This window comes from Mesoplodon densirostris, chromosome 14 (genome assembly GCF_025265405.1).
Source record: "Mesoplodon densirostris isolate mMesDen1 chromosome 14, mMesDen1 primary haplotype, whole genome shotgun sequence".
NCBI lineage: Eukaryota > Metazoa > Chordata > Mammalia > Artiodactyla > Ziphiidae > Mesoplodon > Mesoplodon densirostris.
The window spans coordinates 45,904,133-45,929,125 of NC_082674.1; the positions used below are offsets into that span (position 1 = coordinate 45,904,133).

At 40.1% G+C, this 24,993-nt stretch overlaps 1 protein-coding gene across 1 annotated transcript in view; it reads left to right on the forward strand.

Annotated features, from left to right (window-relative positions):
* Positions 1-24,993, forward strand: part of EML6 (EMAP like 6) — a 341,870-nt gene that overhangs the window by 126,848 nt on the left and 190,029 nt on the right. The window contains exons 2-3 of the mRNA XM_060116946.1: positions 19,994-20,153; positions 24,010-24,108. Coding sequence (XP_059972929.1) covers positions 19,994-20,153; positions 24,010-24,108 — 259 coding nt within the window. The remainder of the gene's footprint in view (positions 1-19,993; positions 20,154-24,009; positions 24,109-24,993) is intronic.

The window sequence follows — 24,993 nt, forward strand, 5'->3', positions numbered from 1 at the left end:
ATGAGAATATAGCTTACATATGCCATTCTTACATCCCTTCTCTTATCCTCTTCAAAGGGTTATTTCATATTTTTAATTCCCTTAACATTTACCTTTGTAGCTTTTATATTTTTATATCTTTATTTTTGGGGTCATCAACTATAGACAGTGTCTCTGGGCTCCTAATTTTGTATGATGAAGATCTTAGTGACATGAGTATTCCACTGAATGCTCCAGTATTCTTTCACTCGGTACAATGTTTTGAGATTCATCTGCGTTGTTGTGTGTATCAGTACTTAGTTCATTCCTTTTTATTGCTGAAAATGATTCCATTGTATAAATATACAATAATTTGTTTATCCATTCACCTGTTGATGAATATTTGAGTTATTGCCAGTTTTTGACTATTATAAATAAAGCAGCTATGAACATTTGTGTATGTCTTTGTTTAGAGACATAATTTTATTTCTCTTGGGTAAATATCTAGGAATGAAATTGCTAGGTCATATGGTAACTGTATGTTTAACTTTATAAGAAACTGCCAAACTACTTTCCAAAGTGATTCATCATTTTACATCCCCATCAACAATGTGTGTACGTTCCAATTGCTCTACATCCTCAGCAACTCTTGGTATTGTCAGCCTTTTCAATTTAGTTGTCTTTGACAATGTTCAAGTCTTTGGGCCATATTTTAAGTTGGGTTGTCTTCTTACTATTGAATTGTAAGCATTCTTTGTATGTTCTGGGTACAAGTCCTTTGAGAATTTTCTTTACCAGTCTATGACTTCCCTTTTCATTTTCCTAATGGTATCTTTCAAAGAGCAGAAGTTTTAATTTTGAAGTCCCAATTTATCAATTGTTTTCTTTTATGGCTAATGCTTTCTGTTTCTTCTCTAAAAAAAATCATTGTCTTTCAAAGGTCACAAAGGTTTTCTCATGTGTTTTTCTATCAGTTGTATGGTTTTAGTTCTTACATTTAGATCTCTGGTCATTTGAGGTAATTTTTGTGAATGATGAGAAGTAAGTGTTGAGGTTTATTTTTTTCCATATGGATGTCCAGTTGTTCCATTATTCATTAAAAAAACTATCCTTCCCCTTTGAGTTACCTTAACACTTTCATTGAAAATCAATTGACCATATAAGTGTGAGTCTATTGATGGACTCAATAGTGTTCCATCGATCTGTGTGTCTATCCTTATGCCAACACTCTACTTTCTTAATTGTGACTCCTTTTTATAAAGGCTTTACACAGAACTTCCCCTTCTATTAACATTCTACTCATATTTATTGATTTCAGTGTTCGAGTCCAGATTCTCTCACTGTCAATCATGATTGGATACAATTTTCAAATTTCTTGCCTAGGATATTTTCTCCTTCGATGACTTATTTAGATAACCAATCTTGTCCATTTCATGTGGTTTTCCCCAGTTTAATTCTCAGAGCGTAGTCTTATTTTTAAACTTTGGAGATTAGTTCACAGTAGCTCTCTATGTACATGAGTCTCCCTGTCTTAGAATGTCAATCCTCAGGGGTTTCACATGTGATTGTTTTGAGCAGATTCTATCACATGGCAGTTAGTTAATACTAACAACACATATACTGCTCACTATGTTTTAAGCACTGTTGTTTTAATCACTGTTTTAGAATTTATTAAATCCTCACAATAGTACCTACCTTCTTTCAGGTAGGTACTGTTATTATTCGTATTTTATGGATGAGAAACTGAGGCACAGAAAGATTGAGTAATTTGCTGAAGGTGATTTGTGAGAGACTTACATGCCAGTAAGTAGAGGAGATATGCTTCAGTGATGTACTGATACCTGTTTAAGAACAAGCTCTCTAAGAGAAAATGTATGTATATTCATAAATTTTTTGTAAATTTTGCTGATATAAATGTGTTGCACACAATTTACGAATAATAATGAAATATATAATACTCTTTATTGTAAATTCCATATAACCAATTAATTGTCATAAAATTCTTTCCTTGCTTTTTGCTGAACTCTTGTATCTGTGACCAACCTATGGTTGCAGTTCAACCATGATTTGACAAAATCAGATGAGGAATAAATGCTTGATTACTATCTAGTTCAGAAATGAAGTCCCTCACATCATTGACAAATGAATATAGTTCTGACATGAATGTTAGTTGATATTTTTGTTTATATTGATAAGAGAAAAGTGATGCAACAAAGACATGTCAGAACTTTAATCATTAGCCAATGATGTGAGCGACTTACTTGCTAAGTGGATAATACTTTTTGAATATTGGAAGAATATTTTCTCAATTTTTTGTGTTATTTGTAATGTAACAGCTATAAACATAACACACTTTTAAGTTTATTCTGCATTGTTCACATTTTATCCTTCTATATTTTAAATCTAGACAACTGATAAAACAACAAATCAAGTGCTGATTTGCAGCATTTGTTGATTTCCATGATGTAAAAACTCCCACAGCAGCTGATTTCAAACACTAATGTGACATCATTGAAAACAGTTGGAAAGAGATGTGCAGAGGTACATCATTCTATATAGTATTTCTCCATACAGATAGGCTGGCAATCAATATACTTAAGACTATATATAATAGTAAAATTAGTAAAATAATTAGGAAGTGATGAGTTTTAGTATGTATTACCTTTGTTTTTATTTTTTGTTTTCTTTTTTTTTCTTTTTTATCATAGTAATTGTAATAGTTAATATTTATTGCCATTTAATATATGTCACGCACTGATTTAGGGTCTTTATTTAATGAATGTTGATCTTTAGCATTGAATGATCTCAACCCCAAAGAATTAAAATTGTAAGTTTAGTGTTTTGCCATTATAAGACCTGTCAACTAGTGTGTCATTGGAGTTCTTCCTTCCTAGAAATTTCTCTTATATAAAAACTATTAAATGATGCAGTTGACAAATGTAAGGAAGGGAGTGTGGATACGAAAACTCTATGATCAGCTCCTAGACCATTAAAGACTGAGTCATTATTTTATAACATAAGCCAAAATTGTGTTTGTTTTTGCTGTCTTTCATTAGTGTTTTGTTTAGGTACAGAGGGTAGGGCAACAACTCCTACTACTACTACAAAAGCTCCAGGTTTTACCTTCTATCACCTTATCTTTTTTTTTCTTATTAGTTATCTATTTTATACATATTAGTGTATACATGTCAATCCCAATCTCCCAGTTCATCACACCACAATGCCCACCCCCCGCCACTTTCCCCCCTTGTGTCCATACGTTTGTTCTCTACATCTGTGTCTCAATTTCTGCCCTGCAAACCGGTTCATCTGTACCATTTTTCTAGGTTCCACATATATGTGTTAATATATGATATTTGTTTTTCTCTTTCGGACTTACTTCGCTCTGTATGACAGTCTCTAGATCCATCCTCGTCTCTACAAATGTCCCAGTTTCGTTCCATTTTATGGCTGAGTAATATTCCATTGTATATATGTACCACATCTTTATCCGTTCATCTGTCGATGGGCATTTAGGTTGCTTCCATGACCTGGCTATTGTAAATAGTGCTGCAGTGAACATTGGGGTGCATGTGTCTTTTTGAATTATGGTTGTCTCAGGGTATATGCCAGGTAGTGGGATTGCTGTGTCATATGGCAATTCTATTTTTAGTTTTTTAAGGAACCTTCATACTGTTCTCCATAGTGGCTGTATCAATTTACATTCCCACCAACAGTGCAAGAGGGTTCCCTTTTCTCCACACCCTCTCCAGCATTTGTTGTTTGTAGATTTTCTGATGATGCCCATTCTAACTGGTGTGAGGTGATAACTCATTGTAGTTTTGATTTGCATTTCTCTAATAATAAATGATGTTGAGCAGCTTTTCATGTGCTTCGTGGCCATCTGTATGTCTTCTTTGGAGAAATGTCTCTTTAGGTTTTCTGCCCATTTTTGGATTGGGTTGTTTGTTTTTTTAATACTGAGCTGCATGAACTGTTTATGTATTTTGGAGATTAATCCTTTGTCCATTGATTTGTTTGCAAATATTTTCTCCCATTCTGAGGGTTGTCTTTTCATCTTGTTTGTAGTTCCCTCTGCTGTGAAAAGCTTTTAAGTTTCATTAGGGACCATTTGTTTATTTTTGTTTTTATTTCCATTACTCTAGGAGGTAGGTCAAAAAAGATGTTGCTGTGATTTATGTCAGAAAGTGTTCTTCCTATGTTTTCCTCTAAGAGTTTTATAGTGTCCGGTCTTACATTTAGGTCTCAAATCCATTTTGAGTTTATTTTTCTGTATGGTGTTAGGGAGTGTTCTAATTTCATTCTTTTACATGTAGCTGTCCAGCTTTCCCAGCACCACTTACTGAAGAGACTGTCTTTTCTCCATTGTATATCCGTGCCTCTTTTGTCATAGGTTAGTTGACCATATATGCATGGGTTTTTCTCTGGGCTTTCTACCCTGTTCCATTGATCTATATTTCAGTTTTTGTGCCAGTACCATATTGTCTTGATTACTGTAGCTTTGTAGTATAGTCTGAAGTCAGGGAATGTGATTCCTCCAGCTCCATTTTTTTCCCCTCAAGATTGCTTTGGCTATTCGGAGTCTTTTGTGTTTCCATACAGATTTTAAAATTTTTTGTTCTAGTTCTGTAAAATATGCCACTGGTAATTTGATAGGGATTGCACTGAATATATAGATTGCTTTGGGTAGTATAGTCATTTTCACAGTATTGATTCTTCCAATCCAAGAACATGATATATCTCTCCATCTGTTTGTGTCATCTTTGATTTCTTTCATCAATGTCTTATAGTTTTCTGAGTACAGGTCTTTTACCTCCTTAGGTAGGTTACCTTTGTTTTTAATATAATTTATTTAGTTGCAAGTTTATATAATTTAATTGTAAACAGTGGCTGTGTTTAACAACTGATATTCAAAAATTTTGAAATTTAGCAATCAGTTCTTGCTGGCTCCAGCATGCTGCTGCATGCTTCGATCTCAGGCAGCCAAACTACTATGCCCTTAGCCATTCTTTTATGTGGTATTAAGGTATTACTAGAATATGGTTCCATACCAATACCCGTATGGCAACACTCAGCATGCAAGATATATTGTGTCTTTATTTTTCTAAATCACATTAATTCTCATTAGATGTACCACTCATCAAGGTTGTTGAGAAGTCCAATTTGAGGGACCAGTGCTCAACCGTGGATTATACAGGTACCCATGGGCTTACACGGTTCAGGGACAATGGCAGTGGACCCTGGTGGTCTGTTGACATTGCTCTCACTTCCATATGTCCTGCCCAGGCCCACCTAGAAGGCAGGGCTGTATCTGTGGTGTGAGGTGAGATCACACTCCAGTGCCAAGTGCAGCTCTGGGGACAAGGACTGAAGCACAGCCACCCCCATCTGAGGTCCCACTACCACCAGCCCACTATTTTCAAAAAAGTCTTCCTTTGCCTTTTCTTTCTCACAGGTGAGCATCCACTGAGGTTGGGCCACTGCCTCTTCAGCCCAGAAAGCAGCAGCCTCCCCCTCTGCCCTCAGACAGTCCAGCCTAATCATCACTTTGATGCACTTATACCTCCAACACTGGAAAATTCTCTCAGGTTTATTTTCAGAGAAAGGAGAGAGAAGGCTTTCATGCTTTCCTGGTGAGGCTACTGGAAGAAAAAAAAAAGCTACTACCGTATAAAGTTATTACTGAGAGAATCCCTAAAGCAGCCTGGGCAAAAATGAAATAAGGCTTTAAAAAGCAAAGTCCAAATCATGAACATTTTTAAAATGCTGCACTTGGAACAAGTACTCAAATATAATTTTTTTGCCTTCAGGAATTGAGAATGATTAGTGTTGATGAGAGTTTTTTGTTTACCCCCATAAGGCTACCTCTTTTCATGACCCTATGAATTCTCATTTTCTCCCCACACAACATATTGGGAAATCTTCCTGATCTTATCTGACATCAGAAAGACATGCTTTTGCCCTTGGAGAAACAAATCAATTCCTTCTCCCCGATAGGGTGATGAAAGTCCTTCTCTGCAGTGCTTTCTATTGCTATGGCAACAGAAGATGGGATTTCCCAATGGAACTAGATTTATATATACACAGAGAAAAGCAGTTCTTTAAAAGCTTGATCCCTTTTTTGTTGCCATGTCTACAATACAATCAATGCAATAAACTACCAAGGAAAGGACACCAAACCTTTCTATGTAGGTGTGGAATGAGACCTCCATCGTATTGAGACCCTCAGTGAAAGGGAGTCAATTTTGAAAGTTTTAACACTGTGACATTGCTGTTGTAGCCATAATAATCTGTAAAATTTGTAATGTGCAAGCTTTATGGACTCTCAAATGGAAGACATAAAATATAAGTAAGTATGGATACTTCCAGTCACAGAAAGAACCCAACACTATGTTATGGTAAAGAAGACGATGGGAAGGCCAGAGTGGACCAGATATTTTGTGTAGTGGTGGTACTTTCCACTTCTGTAATTTCTTCATGGAAGAACATAACAATTGGCCATTTCTGATGAAATCTTATCAGAAGGAATTCAGGGGCCATGATAGTTTTCATCATGGCCCCTTAAGAGGATAAGGAGACACATCCTCCTATAATCTGTTGGTTGATCTAAAGGCAATACTTAGGGTAGCTTCTTAGGCTTAGGGCCTGAGCAGTTTTGAAGTATGCAGTAGGGGGCCAATTTGGAATCTGTGCCTATCTATCTATCTATTTATCTATCTATCTCATTTAAACGCTTCTGAACTAAAATTGCAAATATGTTTTGGGATTAGATGAAAGCAGATCCTGCTCAAAATGACTTTTCATGAAATTCTTGAATTCATAAATGCAGAGAAGTGAGAAGGGAATAAATACCTTGATGGTAGCTTCAAATATGCTTATTAAATAAACGCTCCTGTAACTGCACCCTTACCAATACCTTATGTGCAAATCCAGTGATTAAGGTTGCTGGGGTTTTCCCCTGCTTTCTTACGAGGATTAAAAACTGCTGTTGAATGATATGACATATTTAAAACAAAAGTAAGCACCACTTGGCTCTGCTCTAAAAGATACATGGATGCTGTCATTCTATTACCCAGGTGGAAGGAGTGAAGTTTCTGGGAAGCTGATGGGGAATGGCAAAGTGAGTAGAGGTGGTTGTCTGTTTGCCCTATTCTTGCCATGGACGTGGATAAGTAGGAACATTATGAGTCAGTGCATTGTTGCCTGCAAGCCAGGGAAGCGAGGTCAGAGACTTGGGGTATAAAAGGAGAACAGGATAATTTTGTTAATATATTCAAATGTAAAGGAGGAACTTAGATAAATGGGGTATCATGGGCTGGGAAAAGATGGTTTAAAGAACAGTGTTAAAGAAACTTCTGGGGAAAAAAATCCAGTATGGACATTTTCATAAATGTGATAAATTTATGTGCTTTAAGATGAACGAAAAGGACGAAAAAAACCAGAGTAAAAATATTTCAAATCCATAATGGGATGTTTTGGGGTCACACTGATAATTGAGTAACATACACTGATAAATTATTTTGAAGGCCTCTTTAAAGATTTGTCGAAAGTGTTTTGGTCATTTCCCCCCTCATTCAAGGTATGAGAAAAGTCAAGAATCATGAAATTATAGTTAGAACAATTGCCTGGAATAGCAATTTTTTTTATTCTTCATTTTTTAGAACCCCAGAAATTTACCAAGTCTCTCAAGCATTTTAATTAGAAGCAGTAATCACAGCAAAAGAGTTTCATTTGTGTCTCTTGAAAATGTCTCTCAGCATCTAGGGGAAATATGCTCAATTCTCTTTATTTTCCAGTCCTGTGTAGAACCTGTGCCTGCAGCAAGAGGGAGAGGCAAAACGGCAGCCATGACCGTTGGCCTCCTTCACTCCCTCTTCAGCGAGCCCCTTGTTTGTTTTTTTTAAAATCTTTTATTGGAGTATAATTGCTTTACAATGTTGTGTTAGTTTCTGCTTTATAACAAAGTGAATCAGCTATACATATACATACATACCCATATCTCCTCCCTCTTGTGTCTCCCTCCCACCCTCCCTATCCCACCCCTCTAGGTGGACAGAGAGCACTGAGCAGATCTCACTGTGCTATGCAGCTGCTTCCCACTAGCTATCTATTTTACATTTGGTAGTGTATATATGTCCATGCCACTCTCTCACTTCACCCCAGCTTACCCTTCCCCCTCCCCGTGTCCTTAAGTCCACTCTCTACATCTGTGTCTTTATTCCTGTCCTGCCCCTAGGTTCTTCAGAACCACTTTTTTTTTTTTAGATTCCATATATATGTGTTAGCATATGGTATTTGTTTTTCTCTTTCTGACTTACTTCGCTCTGTATGACAGACTCTAGGTCAATCCATCTCACTACAAATAACTCAATTTCATTTCTTTTCATGGCTGACTAATATTCCATTGTATATAAGTGCCACATCTTCTTCATCCATTCATCTTTTGATGGACACTTAGGTTGCTTCCATATCCTACCTATTGGAAATAGAGCTGCAATGAACATTGTGGTACATGACTCTTTTTTTTTTTTTTTGTGGTACGCGGGCCTCTCACTGTTGTGGCCTCTCCCATTGCGGAGCACAGGCTCCGGACGCGCAGGCCCAGCGGCCATGGCTCACGGGCCCAGCCGCTCCGCAGCACGTGGGATCCTCCCAGACTGGGGCACGAACCCGTGTCCCCTGCATCGGCAGGCGGACTCTCAACCACTGCGCCACCAGGGAAGCCCCATGACTCTTTTTGAATTATGGTTTTCTCAGGGTATATGCCCGGTAGTGGGATTGCTGGGTCATATGGTAGTTCTGTTTTTAGTTTTTTAAGGAACCTCCATACTGTTCTCCATAGTGGCTGTATCACTTTACATTCCCACCAACAGTGCAAGAGGGTTCCCTTTTCTCCACACCCTCTCCAGCATTTATTGTTTGTACATTTTTTGATGATGGCCATTCTGACTGGTATGAGGTGATACCTCATTGTACTTTTAATTTGCATTTCTCTAATGATCAGTGATGTTGAGCATCCTTTCATGTGTTTGTGGGCAATCTCTATATCTTCTTTGAAGAAATGTCTATTTAGTTCTCCTGCTCATTTTTGGATTGGGTTGTTTGTTTTTTATGATATTGAGCTTCATGAGCTGCTTGTAAATTTTGAGGATTAATCCTTTGTCCGTTGCTTCATTTTCAAATATTTTCTCCCATTCTGAGGGTTGTCTTTTGGTCTTCTTTATGGTTTCCTTTGCTGTGCAAAAGCTTTGAAGTTTCATTAGGTCCCATTTGTTTACTTTTGATTTTATTTCCATTTCTCTAGGAGGTGGGTCCAAAAGGATCTTGCTGTGATTTATGTCATAGAGTGTTCTGCCTATGTTTTCCTCTAAGAGTTTTATAGTGTCTGGCCTTACATTTAGGTCTTTAATCCATTTTGAGCTTATTTTTGTGTATGGTGTTAGGGATTGTTCTAATTTCATTCTTTTACACGTAGCTGTCCAGTTGTCCCAGCACCACTTATTGAAGAGGCTGTCTTTTCTCCATTGTACATTCTTGCCTCCTTTATCAAAAATAAGGTGACCATATGTGCATGGGTTTATCTCTGGGCTTTCTGTCCTGTTCCATTGATCTATAATCTATTTTTGTGCTAGTAGCATACTCTCTTGATTACTGTAGCTTTGTAGTATAGTCTGAAGTCCAGAAGCCTGATTCCTCCAGCTCCATTTTTCTTTCTCAAGATTGCTTTGGCTATTTGGGGTCTTTTGTCTTTCCATACAAATTGTGAAATTTTTTGTTCTAGTTCTGTGAAAAATGCCATTGGTAGTTTGATAGGTATTGCATTGAATCTGTAGATTGCTTTGGGTAGTAGAGTCATTTTCACAGTATTGATTCTTCCAATTCAAGAACATGGTATATATCTCCATCTGTTTGTATCATCTTTAATTTCTTTCATCAGTGTCTTATAGTTTTCTGTATACAGGTCTTTTGTCTCCTTAGGTAGGTTTATTCCTAGGTGTTTTATTCTTTTTGTTGCAGTGGTAAATGGGAGGGTTTCCTTAATTTCTCTTTCAGATTTTTCATCATTAGTGCATACGAATGCAAGAGATTTCTGTGCATTAATTTTCTATCCTGCTACTTTACCAAATTCATTGATTCGCTCTAGTAGTTTTCTGGTAGCATCTTTAGGATTCTTTATGTATAATATCATGTCATCGGCAAACAGTGACAGTTTTACTTCTTCTCTTCCGATTTGGATTCCTTTTATTTCTTTTTCTTCTCTGATTGCTGTGGCTAAAACTTCCAAAACTATATTGAATAATAGTGGTGAGAGTGGACAACCTTGTCTTGTTCCTGATCTTACAGGAAATGGTTTCGGTTTTTCACCCTCAAGGACGATGTTGGCTGTGGGTTTGTCATATATGGCCTTTATCATGTTGAGGTAAGTTCCCTCTATGCCTACTTTTCTGGAGAGTTTTTATCATAAATGGGTGTTGAATTTTGTTGAAAGCTTTTTCTGCATCTATTGAGATGATCATATGGTTTTTCTCCTTCAGTTTGTTAATATGGTGTATCACATTGATTGATTTGCGTATATTGAAGAGTTCTTGCATTCCTGGGATAAACCCCACTTGATTATGGCGTATGATCCTTTTAATGTGCTGTTGAATTCTGTTTGCTAGTATTTTGTTGGGGATTTTTGCATCTATGTTCATCAGTGATATTGGCCTGTAGTTTTCTTTCTTTGTGACATCCTTGTCTGGTTTTGGTATCAGGGGCATGGTGGCCTCATAGAATGACTTTGGGAATGTTCCTCTCTCTGCAATATTTTCGAAGAGTTTGAGAAGGGTAGGTGTTAGCTCTTCTCTAAATGTTTGATAGAATTCGCCTGTGAAGCCATCTGGTCCTGGGCTTTTGTTTTTTGGAAGATTTTTAATCACAGTCTCAATTTCAGTGCTTGTTGATTGGTCTGTTTATATTTTCTATTTCTTCCTGGTTCAGTCTCAGAAGGTTGTGCTTTTCTAAGAATTTGTCCATTTCTTCCAGGTTGTCCATGTTATTGGCACATAGTTGCTTGTGTTATTGGCACATAGTTGCTTGTAGTAATTGCTTATGATCCTTTGATCTGCAGTGTCAGTTGTTACTTCTCCTTTTTCATTTCTAATTCTATTGATTTGAGTCTTCTCCCTTTTTTTCTGGATGAGTCTGGCTAATGGTTTATCAATTTTGTTTATCTTCTCCAAGAACCAGCTTTTAGTTTTATTGATCTTTGCTACTGTTTCCTTCATTTCTTTGTCATTTATTTCTGATCTGATCTTTATAATTTCTTTCCTTCTGCTAACTTTGGGGTTTTTTGTTCTTCTTTCTCTAATTGCTTTAGGTGTAAGGTCAGATGGTTTATTTGAGTTGTTTCTTGTTTCTTGAGGTAGGATTGTATTGCTATAAACTTCCCTCTTAGAACTGCTTTTGCTGCATCCCATAGGTTTTGGGTTGTCATGTTTTCATTGTCATTTGTTTCTAAGTTTTTTTTTCTTTTTTTTTTTTTTTTCCGGTACGTGGGCCTCTCACTGTTGTGGCCTCTCCCGTTGCGGAGCACAGGCTCCAGACGCACAGGCTCAGCGGCCATGGCTCATGGGCCCAGCTGCTCTGTGGCATGTGGTATCTTCCTGGACCAGGGCACAAACCCGTGTCCCCTGCATTGGCAGGAGGACTCTCAACGACTGTACCACCAGGGAAGCCCTCTAGGTATTTTTTGATTTCCTCTTTGATTTCTTCAGTGAGCTCTTGGTTATTTAGTCATGTATTGTTTAGCCTCCATGTTTTTTTTTTTTTTTTTTTTTTTTTTGCAGTACACGGGCTTCTCACTGCTGTGGCCTCTCCCGTTGCAGAGCATAGGCTACAGATGCACAGGTCCAGTGGCCGTTGCTCACAGGCCCAGCTGCTCCACGGCATGTGGGATCCTCCCAGACCGGGGCACGAACCCGCGTCCCCTGCATCGGCAGGTGGACTCTCAACCACTGCGCCACCAGGGAAGCCCATGTGCTTGTATTTTTTATGGATTTTTTCCTGTAATTGATATCTAGTCTCATAGTGTTGTGGTCTGAAAAGATACTTGATATGATTTCAATTTTCTTAAATTTACCAAGGCTTGATTTGTGACCCAAGATATGTTCTATCCTGAAGAATGTTGCATGAGCACTTGAGAAGAAAGTGTATTCTGTTGTTTTTAGATGGAATGTCCTATAAATGTCAATTAAGTCTATCTGGTCTATTGTGTCATTTAAAGCTTGTGTTTCCTTATTAATTTTCTCTCTGGATGATCTCCATTGGTGTAAGTGAGGTGTTAAAGTCCCCTGCTATTATTGTATTACTGTCAATTCCTCTTTTATAGCTGTTAGCAGTTGCCTTATGTATTGAGGTGCTCCTATGTTGGGTACATATATATTTATAGTTGTTATATCTTCTTGTTGGTTTGATCCCTTGATCATTATGTAGTGTCCTTCCTTGTGTCTTGTAACATTCTTTATTTTAAAATCTATTTTGTCTGATATGAGAACTGCTACTCCAGCTTTCTTTTGATTCCCCTTTGCATGGAATATCTTTTTCCATTCTCTCAGTTTCAGTCCATATGTGTCCCTAGGTCTGAAGTGGGTCCCTTGTAGACCATATATATGAGTCTCATTCAGCCAGTCTATGTCTTTTGGTTGGAGCATTTAATCCATTTACATTTAAGGTAATTATTGGTATATATGTATGTTCCTATTACCATTTTCTTAATTGTTTTGGGTTTGTTACTGTAGGTCTTTTCCTCCTCTTGTGTTTCCTGCCTAGAGAAGTTCCTTTAGCATTTGTTGTAGAGCTGGTTTGGTGGTGCTGAATTCTCTTAGCTTTTGCTTGTCTGTAAAGGTTTTAATTTCTCCATCATATCTGAATGAGTTCCTTGCTGGGTAGAGTAATCTTGGTTGTAGGTTTTACCCTTTCATCACTTTAAATATGTCCTGCCACTCTCTCCGGCTTGCAGAGTTTCTGCTGAAAGATCAGCTGTTAACATACAGGGGAATCCCCTTAAGGTTATTTGTTGTTTTTTCCCTTGCTGCTTTTAATATTTTTTCTTTATATTTAATTTTTGATAGTTTGATTAATATGTGTCTTGGCATGTTTCTCCTTGGATTTATCCTGTATGGGACTCTCTGTCCTTCCTTGACTTGATTGACTATTTCCTTTCCCATATTAAGGAAATTTTCAACTATAATCTCTTCAAATATTTTCTCAGTCCCTTTCTTTTTCTCTTCTTCTTCTGGGACCCCTGTAATTCAAATGTTGGTGTGTTAAATGTTGTCCCAGAGGTCTCTGAGACTCTCGTCAGTTCTTTTCATTTTTTTTTTCTTTATTCTGCTCTGCTGTAGTTATTTCCACTATTTTATTTTCCAGGTCACTTACCCATTCTTCTGCCTCAGTTATTCTGCTATTGATTCCTTCTAGAGAATTTTAAATTTCATTTATTGTGCTGTTCATCATTGTTTGTTTGCTCTTTAGTTCTTCTAGGTCCTTGTTAAACGTTTCTTATATTTTCTCCATTCTATTTCCAAGATTTTGGATCATCTTTACTATCATTACTCTGAATTCTTTTTCAGGTAGACTGACTATTTCCTATTCATTTGTTTGGTCTGGTGGGCTTTTACCTTGCTCCTTCATCTGTGTGTGTTTCTCTGTCTTCTCATTTTGCTTAACTTACTGTGTTTGGGGCCTCCTTTTTGCAGGCTGCAGGTTCGTAGTTCCCGTTGTTTTTGGTGTCTGCCCCCAGTGGCTAAGGTTGGTTCAGTGGACTGTGTAGGCTTCCTGATGGAGGGGACTGGTTCCTGTGTTCTGGTAGGTGAGGCTGGATCTTGTCTTTCTGGTGGGCAGGACTGAGTCCGGTGGTGTGTTTTGGGGTATCTGTGACCTTATCATGATTTTCGGCAGCGTCTCTGCTAATGGGTGGGGTTGTTTTCCTGTCTTGCTAGTTGTTTGGCATAGGGTGTCCAGCAGTGTAGCTTGCTGGTCGTTGAGTGGAGGTGGGTCTTAGCGTTGAGATGGAGATCTCTGGGAAAGCTTTCGCCATTTGGTATTACATGGAGCTGGGAGGTCTCTCGTGGACCAATGTGCAGAACTCGGCTCTCCCACCTCAGAGGCACAGGCCTGACACCCGGCCAGAGCACCAAGACCCTGTCAGCCACATGGCTTCCTTCAACCAAGAAATGGTTTTTTTGTCATTTTCAAAATGCTCAGCTGTTCTGACTTTTATCTTTTCCAGCTCAGTTTCTGACATCTGTTTGTTCCCAAGGGAGGAGGCCCAAGGCATGGGATGGGGGAGCAGCGTGGTGACGCTCTGGGCATCCTCCCTTCTCATCTCTCTATGTCCAGCATTCCTCTCGCAAGCACCTTGTTAATGCTTACTCTGCCACGATGTTCCAGGAACCATGTAGAGTGATAGAAACAGCCCTTGCCCTCATGGAACAGACAGTCTAATCAAATCCTCTTCTTCATAGCTCTTGGGACTTCAGGTGTGGTGTAACCTGGGGAGCCTCTTTGGTGGAGACTAAGGTCGAGTTAAGGCTATCTTTTTCCCAGGATCAGGCTTCAGACTCTAATGCTGCCAAGCTCTGTGATTTATCAACCCAGTTGGCTAAGCAAAAAACTGTCAGGTTTGACATGTTCAAGCTTTTCCTTAGCCTCAGACACCCTCACCCTGTCTCTCTCTTGCTCCCTTTCCCTTACATATCTCTTGACTCTTCCTCTGCATCCTCTCTGCCCCTGTCTTAACTCACCCTCTCTCACCTAGTCTCTGGTCTGTCTGCTTCCTTTCCTAACAGCCCTCACCCATCTGTTCTTCCCACTGTTCCTCACTGCTACTAGGGTTACCTGCCTGACATGTGAAACTATTTATGTTGTATCCTGCTCATGACCGTCAGTGGTGCCCTAACTTTCTGGCCTGATTAAAAGGGCTTTCAAGGCTGCCCTGGCCTGCCCGTTATTATTTTACATGTCTGTCCTTCCTTTTAAGGTGGGCTTCTTGAAAGAGGGGCAGTGTATTTTCTGTTTCTGTTATTTATGGCACCTCCTGACATTTCATAGGTCCTTAAATAAGGGTTTGTTGAAGGAATGGATGAATGAACAAAAATATACTAAATTGTCATAGGGTTTTCATAGACTGCTTCCATCCACTATTTTAATAAAACAGGTATGACACTCCATAATCTACTTGCAATTTTCTAGGACATCTAGAAACTATCAAGGACCAGAGGTATCCCAGCAAAATTGATATTGAGAGGGTACTTTTATACTTTATTGGTCTTCTCTCACCAACTCTGAATGCTAAAGTGTTCTACAAGCTTAAAAGGTTTTAAAGCCTCTCACAGTCACCTATTATGAAAAAGCTACCCTTTTATGTGTGTCTTCTTTTTATATTACTCCTCATAACGATCCCAGAGGACATATTTTCCAGCAAGTACTAAGATGGCCAACTCAGACTCAGGGCACCCAGGTGTTTCTCATCCCAGCCCATCCTCTCCTCCCTTCCCCTCCATCAGGACCCACGTTCACTCCCATCACAGCCAAAGCCAGGAAATCACCTGTACCTTGTTTGTCTTCCCGGGAAACCCCACACTCCCCCGTCCAGAGCAGGCCTGGCCCAGGCCCATAGACTCCCTGACAGAGTTCGAAAGAGGAGCACATTTCCTGATGGAGGGGCTTGCCTGGAGAGGCCGGTTCCCCCATCGCAGGGTGCAGGCAGTTGGACTGGGTCAGAAAGGGAGAGCAATGCCTGAGTTGGTGCTGCAGGAGAAAGGCTTGAGGAAAAGGCAGCCACAGTCTCCTGGGGTGAATTCTAGACACCTCGCTGCTGCCAGGAGGAACAACTGGCCCCCGAGGATGTGCAGTGACATGGTGCATAGGGGTTGCTGCAGCCTTGGACCATGGCAGATACTGGATTTGTCCTTCCTCTTCCTGAAAGATGATAGACTTTCGGCCCACCTGCATGCATTTCACTCCCAAGTTCTGAACTCAGGCAGTCTCCCCACTGCACAGCCTTTGGGCCAGAGCCTGGTCCCCAGCACCTGGCCAGGCCCCTGGGAAGAGTGCCCTGTGACTATGGCTGCCGGTGGGGGGCAGGGGACAGGGGGTGGGGGGAGGGCAGGTGAGGCAGATTGAGATTTGCTTGATTGGTGTTGTGAGCCCGACTCCTTGCTGATTGGAGCGTCCTCACTGGCACCTGGAGCACGCAGGTGTTTCTCATCCCAGGAAGCCTCTGCCTCCGCAGAACTCCCGAGATCTCGCGAGATGGGGCTGGTTCTTGGAAGGGCGGTGGCGGCAGAAGCGTCTGGGCCTGATTCCTCTGAGACGCCCTGAAGGTCAGCGCTCCCAACCCATCTTCTTCCTTCCCCTCCATCTGGACCCACATTCACTCCCCCCCACACCCTGCAGCCCAAACCACAAAGCTCACCCTCCAGGCAGCTCCAACTCCACCCTTTTTGCTTACAAAGAAAAAGGAAAAACCCAAACTCGATGAAGCCTCCAGCCTCATAGCGAGAGTGCAAATGGAGCTGACCTCCAGCTTAGGAGGCGTCACGGGGACTGAAGACCTGTGGATGGGGGCACTGGGAGCTCCTGGGAAGGCCAGTTGCAACCCCAGCGCCAGGGTACAAGGGCCTGGGAGCGCTGACGGTAAGAAAAGGGAGCCAGCACTCGGGGTCCTGTGCAAAAGATGGTACTAGGTTTGGTGGGAGACCCAGGAAGTGAGCACAGTGCGATGAGAGACACCAGAACAGACTGTGGGGCTTGGTGGTTGCAGAATTGGGGGCGGGGGCACGCATGGAGCCAAGGGAGAAGCAGAAAGTAGTTTGTTTCTGAAAGGAACACCCGTATCCACAGAGACATGCCTATGTTGGTTGTAAAAGGGCTTTCAAGGCTGCCCTGGCCTGCCCGTTATTATTTTACATGTCTGTCCTTCCTTTTAAGGTGGGCTTCTTGAAAGAGGGGCAGTGTATTTTCTGTTTCTGTTATTTATGGCACCTCCTGACATTTCATAGGTCCTTAAATAAGGGTTTGTTGAAGGAATGGATGAATGAACAAAAATATACTAAATTGTCATAGGGTTTTCATAGACTGCTTCCATCCACTATTTTAATAAAACAGGTATGACACTCCATAATCTACTTGCAATTTTCTAGGACATCTAGAAACTATCAAGGACCAGAGGTATCCCAGCAAAATTGATATTGAGAGGGTACTTTTATACTTTATTGGTCTTCTCTCACCAACTCTGAATGCTAAAGTGTTCTACAAGCTTAAAAGGTTTTAAAGCCTCTCACAGTCACCTATTATGAAAAAGCTACCCTTTTATGTGTGTCTTCTTTTTATATTACTCCTCATAACGATCCCAGAGGACATATTTTCCAGCAAGTACTAAGATGGCCAACTCAGACTCAGGGCACCCAGGTGTTTCTCATCCCAGCCCATCCTCTCCTCCCTTCCCCTCCATCAGGACCCACGTTCACTCCTATCACAGCTGAAGCCAGGAAATCACCTGTACCTTGTTTGTCTTCCCGGGAAACCCCACACTCCCCCGTCCAGAACAGGCCTGGCCCAGGCCCATAGACTCCCTGACAGAGTTCGAAAGAGGAGCACATTTCCTGATGGAGGGGCTTGCCTGGAGAGGCCGGTTCCCCCATCGCAGGGTGCAGGCAGTTGGACTGGGTCAGAAAGGGAGAGCAATGCCTGAGTTGGTGCTGCAGGAGAAAGGCTTGAGGAAAAGGCAGCCACGGTCTCCTGGGGTGAATTCTAGACACCTCGCTGCTGCCAGGAGGAACAACTGGCCCCCGAGGATGTGCAGTGACATGGTGCATAGGGGTTGCTGCAGCCTTGGACCATGGCAGATACTGGATTTGTCCTTCCTCTTCCTGAAAGATGATAGACTTTCGGCCCACCTGCATGCATTTCACTCCCAAGTTCTGAACTCAGGCAGTCTCCCCACTGCACAGCCTTTGAGCCAGAGCCTGGTCCCCAGCACCTGGCCAGGCCCCTGGGAAGAGTGCCCTGTGACTATGGCTGCCGGTGAGGGGTAGGGGACAGGGGGTGGGGGGAGGGCAGGTGAGGCAGATTGAGATTTGCTTGATTGGTGTTGTGAGCCCGACTCCTTGCTGATTGGAGCGTCCTCACTGGCACCTGGAGCACGCAGGTGTTTCTCATCCCAGGAAGCCTCTGCCTCCGCAGAACTCCCGAGATCTCGCGAGATGGGGCTGGTTCTTGGAAGGGCGGTGGCGGCAGAAGCGTCTGGGCCTGATTCCTCTGAGGCGCCCTGAAGGTCAGCGCTCCCAACCCATCCTCTTCCTCCCCTTCCATCTGGACCCACACTCACTCCCCGCCACACCCTGCAGCCCAAACCACAAAGCTCACCCTCCAGGCAGCTCCAACTCCACCCTCTTTGCTTACAAAGAAAAAGGAAAAACCCAAACTCGATGAAGCCTCCAGCCTCATAGGGAGAGTGCAAATGGAGCTGATCTCCAGCTTAGGAGGCGTCACAGGGACTGAAGACCTGTGGATGGGGGCACTGGGAGCTCCTGGGAAGGCCAGCTGCAACCCCAGCGCCAGGGTACAAGGGCCTGGGAGCGCTGACGGTAAGAAAAGGGAGCCAGCACTCGGGGTCCTGTGCAAAAGATGGTACTAGGTTTGGTGGGAGACCCAGGAAGTGAGCACAGTGCGATGAGAGACACCAGAACAGACTGTGGGGCTTGGTGGTTGCAGAATTGGGGGCGGGGGCACGCATGGAGCCAAGGGAGAAGCAGAAAGTAGTTTGTTTCTGAAAGGAACACCCGTATCCACAGAGACATGCCTATGTTGGTTGTATCTTTCTGTTGCCAGTTACACAAATAATGATGATAATGAAAGTGCTTACTCTGTGCTAACTGCTCTATATTCATTATATCATCTATTTTCATATATTATCTTCATTTTATAGATGAGGAACCTGAGGGCAAAAGAGATCAAGTAATATGTCTAAGGAACTAGAGGTATTGAGGGGCAGCCAATATGCAAATCCAGGTGTAAATCCAAATGCTCTGATTCCAGAGCATATATTCTTATCAAAATCAAGCTGAAAGTTGAAAAGGAAAAAAAAATTCTACTTCTGTTAACTGTAAACAGATGCTGAAATTGAGAAGGAAAAACGTTCTGCTTTTGTTTATTGTGTAAACAGTCATCTGCTAGTTTTTTATATAGGTCTTTCGTTTAATTCCCAACACCTATTTTTAGAAAGGCACAACTTCTTTACACAACGAATTTAACACGTTCAAGTGATTTCTCATCTAGGAGTAATAATGATTACATTTCTCCCTCTTAACTGCTACAGATTCCTTGAAATTCTAGTTGGTATTTGACAGCTTTATTTTGATTGGACTACAGATGTAGGAAAAATTCTACACAAACCACAGGCATAGTAATTTGTGGTTCTCTTAGTGTCACAGTGATTTGTGTAAAATAGAAATTTTCATTTAAAATACATAATCTGTGGCAGCAGATAGAGAAACAGCACTTGACTCTGAAACCCCTCTCCATGCTTTGAAACCCTAATGAGGATGGTATCCAGAGCTTCTGCAAGCAGGTTTAATTAATTCTGAGAAGTACACTTTCTCCTGGCAACAGCTTTTTTTTTTTCCAATTTAAAGTCAAAAGTTACTTTGAAAGCTGAGTAATATTTTCAAAATCAGTAAGTAAATACCATAACATAAAGCAATTATAGAACATAGAATCACAGAATTATAACAGTTGTCTGATTTTCAAGGTTACCAAGCGGGTAAGATGAGATGAAATTATTGTTAAACTGTGCTAAGCCTCTCTTTGCCAAAGTTGAATGTTTCTATTAGACCAATAAGCTAATTCATTACTTTGGGGACAGTTTGACTCTTTCTCTTGGGATTATCTTGTTAGATGATTATAATGAGAAATGTGGATAAAAGATGATCAATGTTTTTCTTAACTTTGTTCAATAGGAAGATGTGAAAGAGGCCTTTTTCTTTTTCAGCCTTGCCTTACACCCAGATAAAACCCTTGTTGCAACTGGCCAAGTTGGGAAGGAGCCATATATATGTATATGGGACTCCTATAATGTCCAGACTGTGTCTATTCTTAAAGATGTCCATACACATGGAGTCGCCTGCCTGGCTTTCGACTCGGATGGACAGGTATGTATCTTTTTACATTTTCTTTATCTTTAATGACTTCTCACGAGTCACCTAGAATTATAATGCACATAGCGTATAGGCTCAGAAGGTCTATCAACCCTCCCTATCTCCCCTTGTCAGCCTCTTAGAATCCTCATATGTTTGGTCCTTTTCCACACTCATGGAACTGACATCCAGCTCTGGATAGGACCTAGTTTTGGTTCCCCCAGTCTCACTATTAGGTTAAAAAGCCTCCAGAAAGGAAGCTGTAAACTTTATGTTGATTGGGTTCATAGTGATTCAGTGATTCTACTTTGTCTTCCATTGTTAGCTTCCTATTTGGAATGAGGGTTGGACTGAACCTTTTTCACTGACCTCAAGCCCTGGGTATCTCCTTGGTTCCCCTTGCTTTCAGAAGATAGCATCATCTCTTAATAATTCATTGAGAAGATTCTATTTGATTCTTTAACCTTGAGGTGACTTCTAAATCCTTTCCCCTACCCACTTACTTCAATTCAAGCAGTCACTGATCCATGTGTATTTATTAGTTTCTTTACGGTGACTCTGACATACATTCTCTCCTTCCCATTCTCCCTGCCACCATCCTTTAAGTTCCAAATCTGTGTCATGCCTGACAGTTTAAGTAACCTCTTAACTGGTCTTCACACAGTCAATTTCTTGCTAATGCATTTCACCAACTGAAAAAAGTGTCAGAACGTTGTTTAAAAATAACAGAAGCTTGGAGTACTCCCTGAATGAAGTCCACACTTTGTGGCTGGGCATTCTAGGCTGACCAACTTCTCTAGCCTTCTCTTCACTATTCCCTTGCAGTCAAGTTGGACAAGTCAGAGAGATTCCTCTACCAGACCAGGTACTTTGACACCTCCAGACACTTTCTTATGCTGCCCTCTTCACCTCCAGTGCCCTGCTCACCCTGTTTGCCCCTTAAAGTGACTCATTCTTCCAAGACACTTCATAGGTCTTCATGAAGCCCTCCCAGTCTTCCATTCCAACAAAGTATCTCTCTTTCTGTGGACTTCCAGCAACACTTGATAGAAAAGATTTGTTAATGTGTTCTAGATACCAGTTCTATCTCAATTTTTAAAAGATGTTAAAGAGAAGGGAGTGGAAGCGTAGAGGCCTCATTCCTGGCTCCCCCTGCATTCACCTCCTCACGAAGGCCATGCCTTTTCTTCCTAGCCTTCTCCACGTTCCTAGGACACCCTTCCTCTGTCTCTTTCACTCTTGTATTAATGCCAGTTAGTTCCTTCAGTCTATTTTTTGGTAAATTTTAGAGTTACTTCTCTAAGTCCATATTGTGGAAAGACCTGTGAAATTATTCATAGAGGATTGACCAAACTGAGAGTTTGCAGGTAGTTCAGATAGGACTTGACCTGGTTTGGGTAACTTTTTAAACAGTTAAGATTTACTTTGTGTTTTCTGCTATTTTGAGAGAGTAGTGATCATTCTATTCATTTTTCTTTCCAGAATTAGATTCAATACATATGTGGACCCCTGGTAAATATGTTTTTGATTTAACTACTCTATAATCTTGTCCAGTTTAGTCAGGATAAGCATAAGTTCTATTGTATATCCAGGTCTAAATAGAAATAGCTAGATAGTAACATGTATTCAGATTTGCAGTCATTGACTTCCTGACTAAACTCAATGAATGTGTCAGGATGCATATGTATGTACAAGTGTAAATGAATGCTTTGATGTGAACTTACATGCACATTCTCTATCTGATTTTGCTTTTCTAGCAAACATTCTTTATCAAAATTCTAGCAAACATTCTTTATCAATGTTCTAGCAAACATTCTTTATCAAAATCGCAAGAAAAATGTAATGTAGCAGGGGGAAATCCAGCTGTAACTTTTAGTTCTTTGTTCATGTTATTTTGTGTTAGAATCCTAGCTATTTTTTTAGGTTCCATTTTGAAGGTAGAGATGGGGATGGACTGCATGGTGCTTTCACAACTGTCAGTTGAGAAAAATAACCTCCTATTTGTTTGCTGTGATGGATTTCGTGGCTTGTTGATGCCTATTGCTTCAGATCTGTCTTCTTCCCTGGACAGAGTTCACTGGAATCGAGTGGTATTTAGAAAATGACAAATGGACCATCACCTCACAAGCATCAAAAGGCAATTGAAATGCTTTTCAGGTAGCGATAGGGCCTGTCACTGCAAATGAACAGAATAGATTTCTTTTGGCTTTTTCTCAATCTTCTTCACATTTCTTATGTGGGTTTTACTTCAGTGCCCATGTTTATGTTAACTGCTTTTTCTGTTTAAGTAAAGAGAAAAGAAAAAAATAAGCTGAATGGAATTCACCCACTTCAGATTTTCATATATAGGTAAAAATACAACCATGTCTTAAAATCATTTCCATTACTGGAACTCTCAATTGAAAATTACAGTAAAGACCTCCTTTCAGTAAGAACCTATTTTAAAACCTCCAACTATATATTTTTTATACTAAATATCCCTAATGGGGCTTCCCTGGCGGCGCAGTGGTTGAGAATCTGCCTGCCAATGCAGGGGACACAGGTTCCAGCCCTGGTCTAGGAAGATCCCACATGCTGTGGAGCAACTAGGCCCATGAGCCACAACTACTGAGCCTGCACGTCTGGAGCTTGTGCTCTACAACAAGAGAGACTGCGACAGTGAGAGGCCTACGCACCGCGATGAAGAGTGGCCCCTGCTCGCCGCAACTAGAGAAAGCCCACACACAGAAATGAAGAACCAACACAGCCAAAAATAAATAAATAAATAAATAAAATAAAATAAAAAGAAAGCAAGGATGTTTAAAAAAAATATTCCTAATGGAAGCTACCTTTAGTGAAGAAACCTGAATAATCTCTGTATAACACTAAATGTATTTAGCCATATATGGCTATCTATCATTGCATATATATGCATGTACACACAGTGAAATACATAAGCTCACATACTGTTATACTTGGGTAGTGTTGTTTTTAAAACCTTTTGACTTACATTATTTCACTGATCCATAAAACAATACTACTTTGTAGACAGAAAAAATATTTTACACTCATTTTACAGTTGAAAAAACTGAAATTTAAGGAGTTTAATTTTCTAAGGTCTTATATCTGGTTAATCATGAAGTCAAAAGGGAAGCCAAATCTACTTACTCCCAGCCCAGACCTCTCTCTGTTACATAGTGCTGTTCCTATGCTGCTAGAAGCTCAGATTTTGGTGTCCGTAATATATGTTTTGACCCTGTTAATTTTGTATACACTCAGGTGTGGGATTTTTTTTCCCTTTGAGGACAAGGTCTGATCTGAATCCAGTGAATTTAGACTGGGAGATGAAGTACCAGAGTACTTTTACTAAAATTATGTATCCTTCCGTAGTCACTCCAAATGTTTGTGAAATTATGAAAATTAAGAAGAATGAAGATAATGTTCATTTATGGGATTTCTTCTCCATGTGTTTGTCAAACCCTTTCATTTTAACAGTTTGGTGAGGCTTTTAGACTACAGAATCCTAGATGCTCTTAAAACCATATTAAGATCTTAAATTTGAAAATTTAATTCCTGCCTTCTAGTTCTGTTCCTATGATTTCCACTGATTAATCAGAGACTTCATGAGATTTTGCATGTTTCCTATGTTTAAGAAGGACAAATTGGTTGTAGGTTTTAGGTTGTCGAAATTTTAGTATATGCTAATGGAATAATATCTACTGTGATCTCTTTAGTTTTGGATTTAAGATGGGTTTTGAGAAATCATTTTTTTCACAAGAAATTCAATACTTGGCCCATAGTAGGTAATAAGAACTATTTATCGAAAGACGGAATGGATAATAGGAAGTTTTCCCATCATTTTCTGGTATTAAATTATTGTTCTTATTCTTAGCGTTTAGCCTCTGTGGGATTGGATGCCAAAAACACAGTCTGCATTTGGGACTGGAGGAAGGGAAAACTTCTGGCCTCAGCCACTGGCCACTCCGACCGGGTAAGAAGACCTTGTTGGATCAAGCCATGCAGGTTTCATTACTGTGGGGGAACTGTGATGTAGCTTCTCAGAGTTGTAGTATTTTTTTAAATAAAATTTTCAAGTGTAGATCCTCCCTCCATATGCAACTTAAAATCTTACTGTTTATAAAAATTAATTTATGATTAGTAGCTATCTAGGCATGATCTCTTCTGGTGATCAGATGCTTTATTTAAATTGTTACTGTTATTCATAGGCAAAACAAATTTTTGATACTGGCATTTAGCTTCATAAAATAAAAGAATTGAATTTGAAATTATATGCACTGTTTAGGTGTATTCATTTAGAAATGGAAATAGTTGTTAGAAAATAATATTCACAAGATATGTTTACAAGTGTATACATTTGAAGTTCAAATGAATGTAATGACAACTGTGTGATTCTTTGTTATATTCAAGAAACTGGAATATAAATTGTGGCCTGCTTACCATTCGTATTGAAGTCATTGTGGTCGTAGATGATAATTCCATGTAGCCATAGCTGGCAAGATGGGGTAGGAAGCAGGCATGTGCATTAGCTGGTCAGAAATCTATTTCTCCAGTGTCTAGAATAATTAAAATAATTTGGCTATTTTATTGTCTTGATTTTCTAATTTAAAAAAATGAATTTGCATACTGTCTTACATTGATTCCTAGTTGTTCTGTATTTCTGCAAAGTATAACTCCATGCAGAATGAGGCCCTAATTAAATGTAAATTCACTGCCTCTTGATTGGTGTAAACTCTAAAAGATTTCTTTATATGAATGGCATATTCATCTAGGAAGAATTCTCATTTTAAGGGGCCCCCATAGTTTTTACTGAACATTTGGGCAAATGGTATTCGAGGATTAAGTCCTCAGAAAGTCC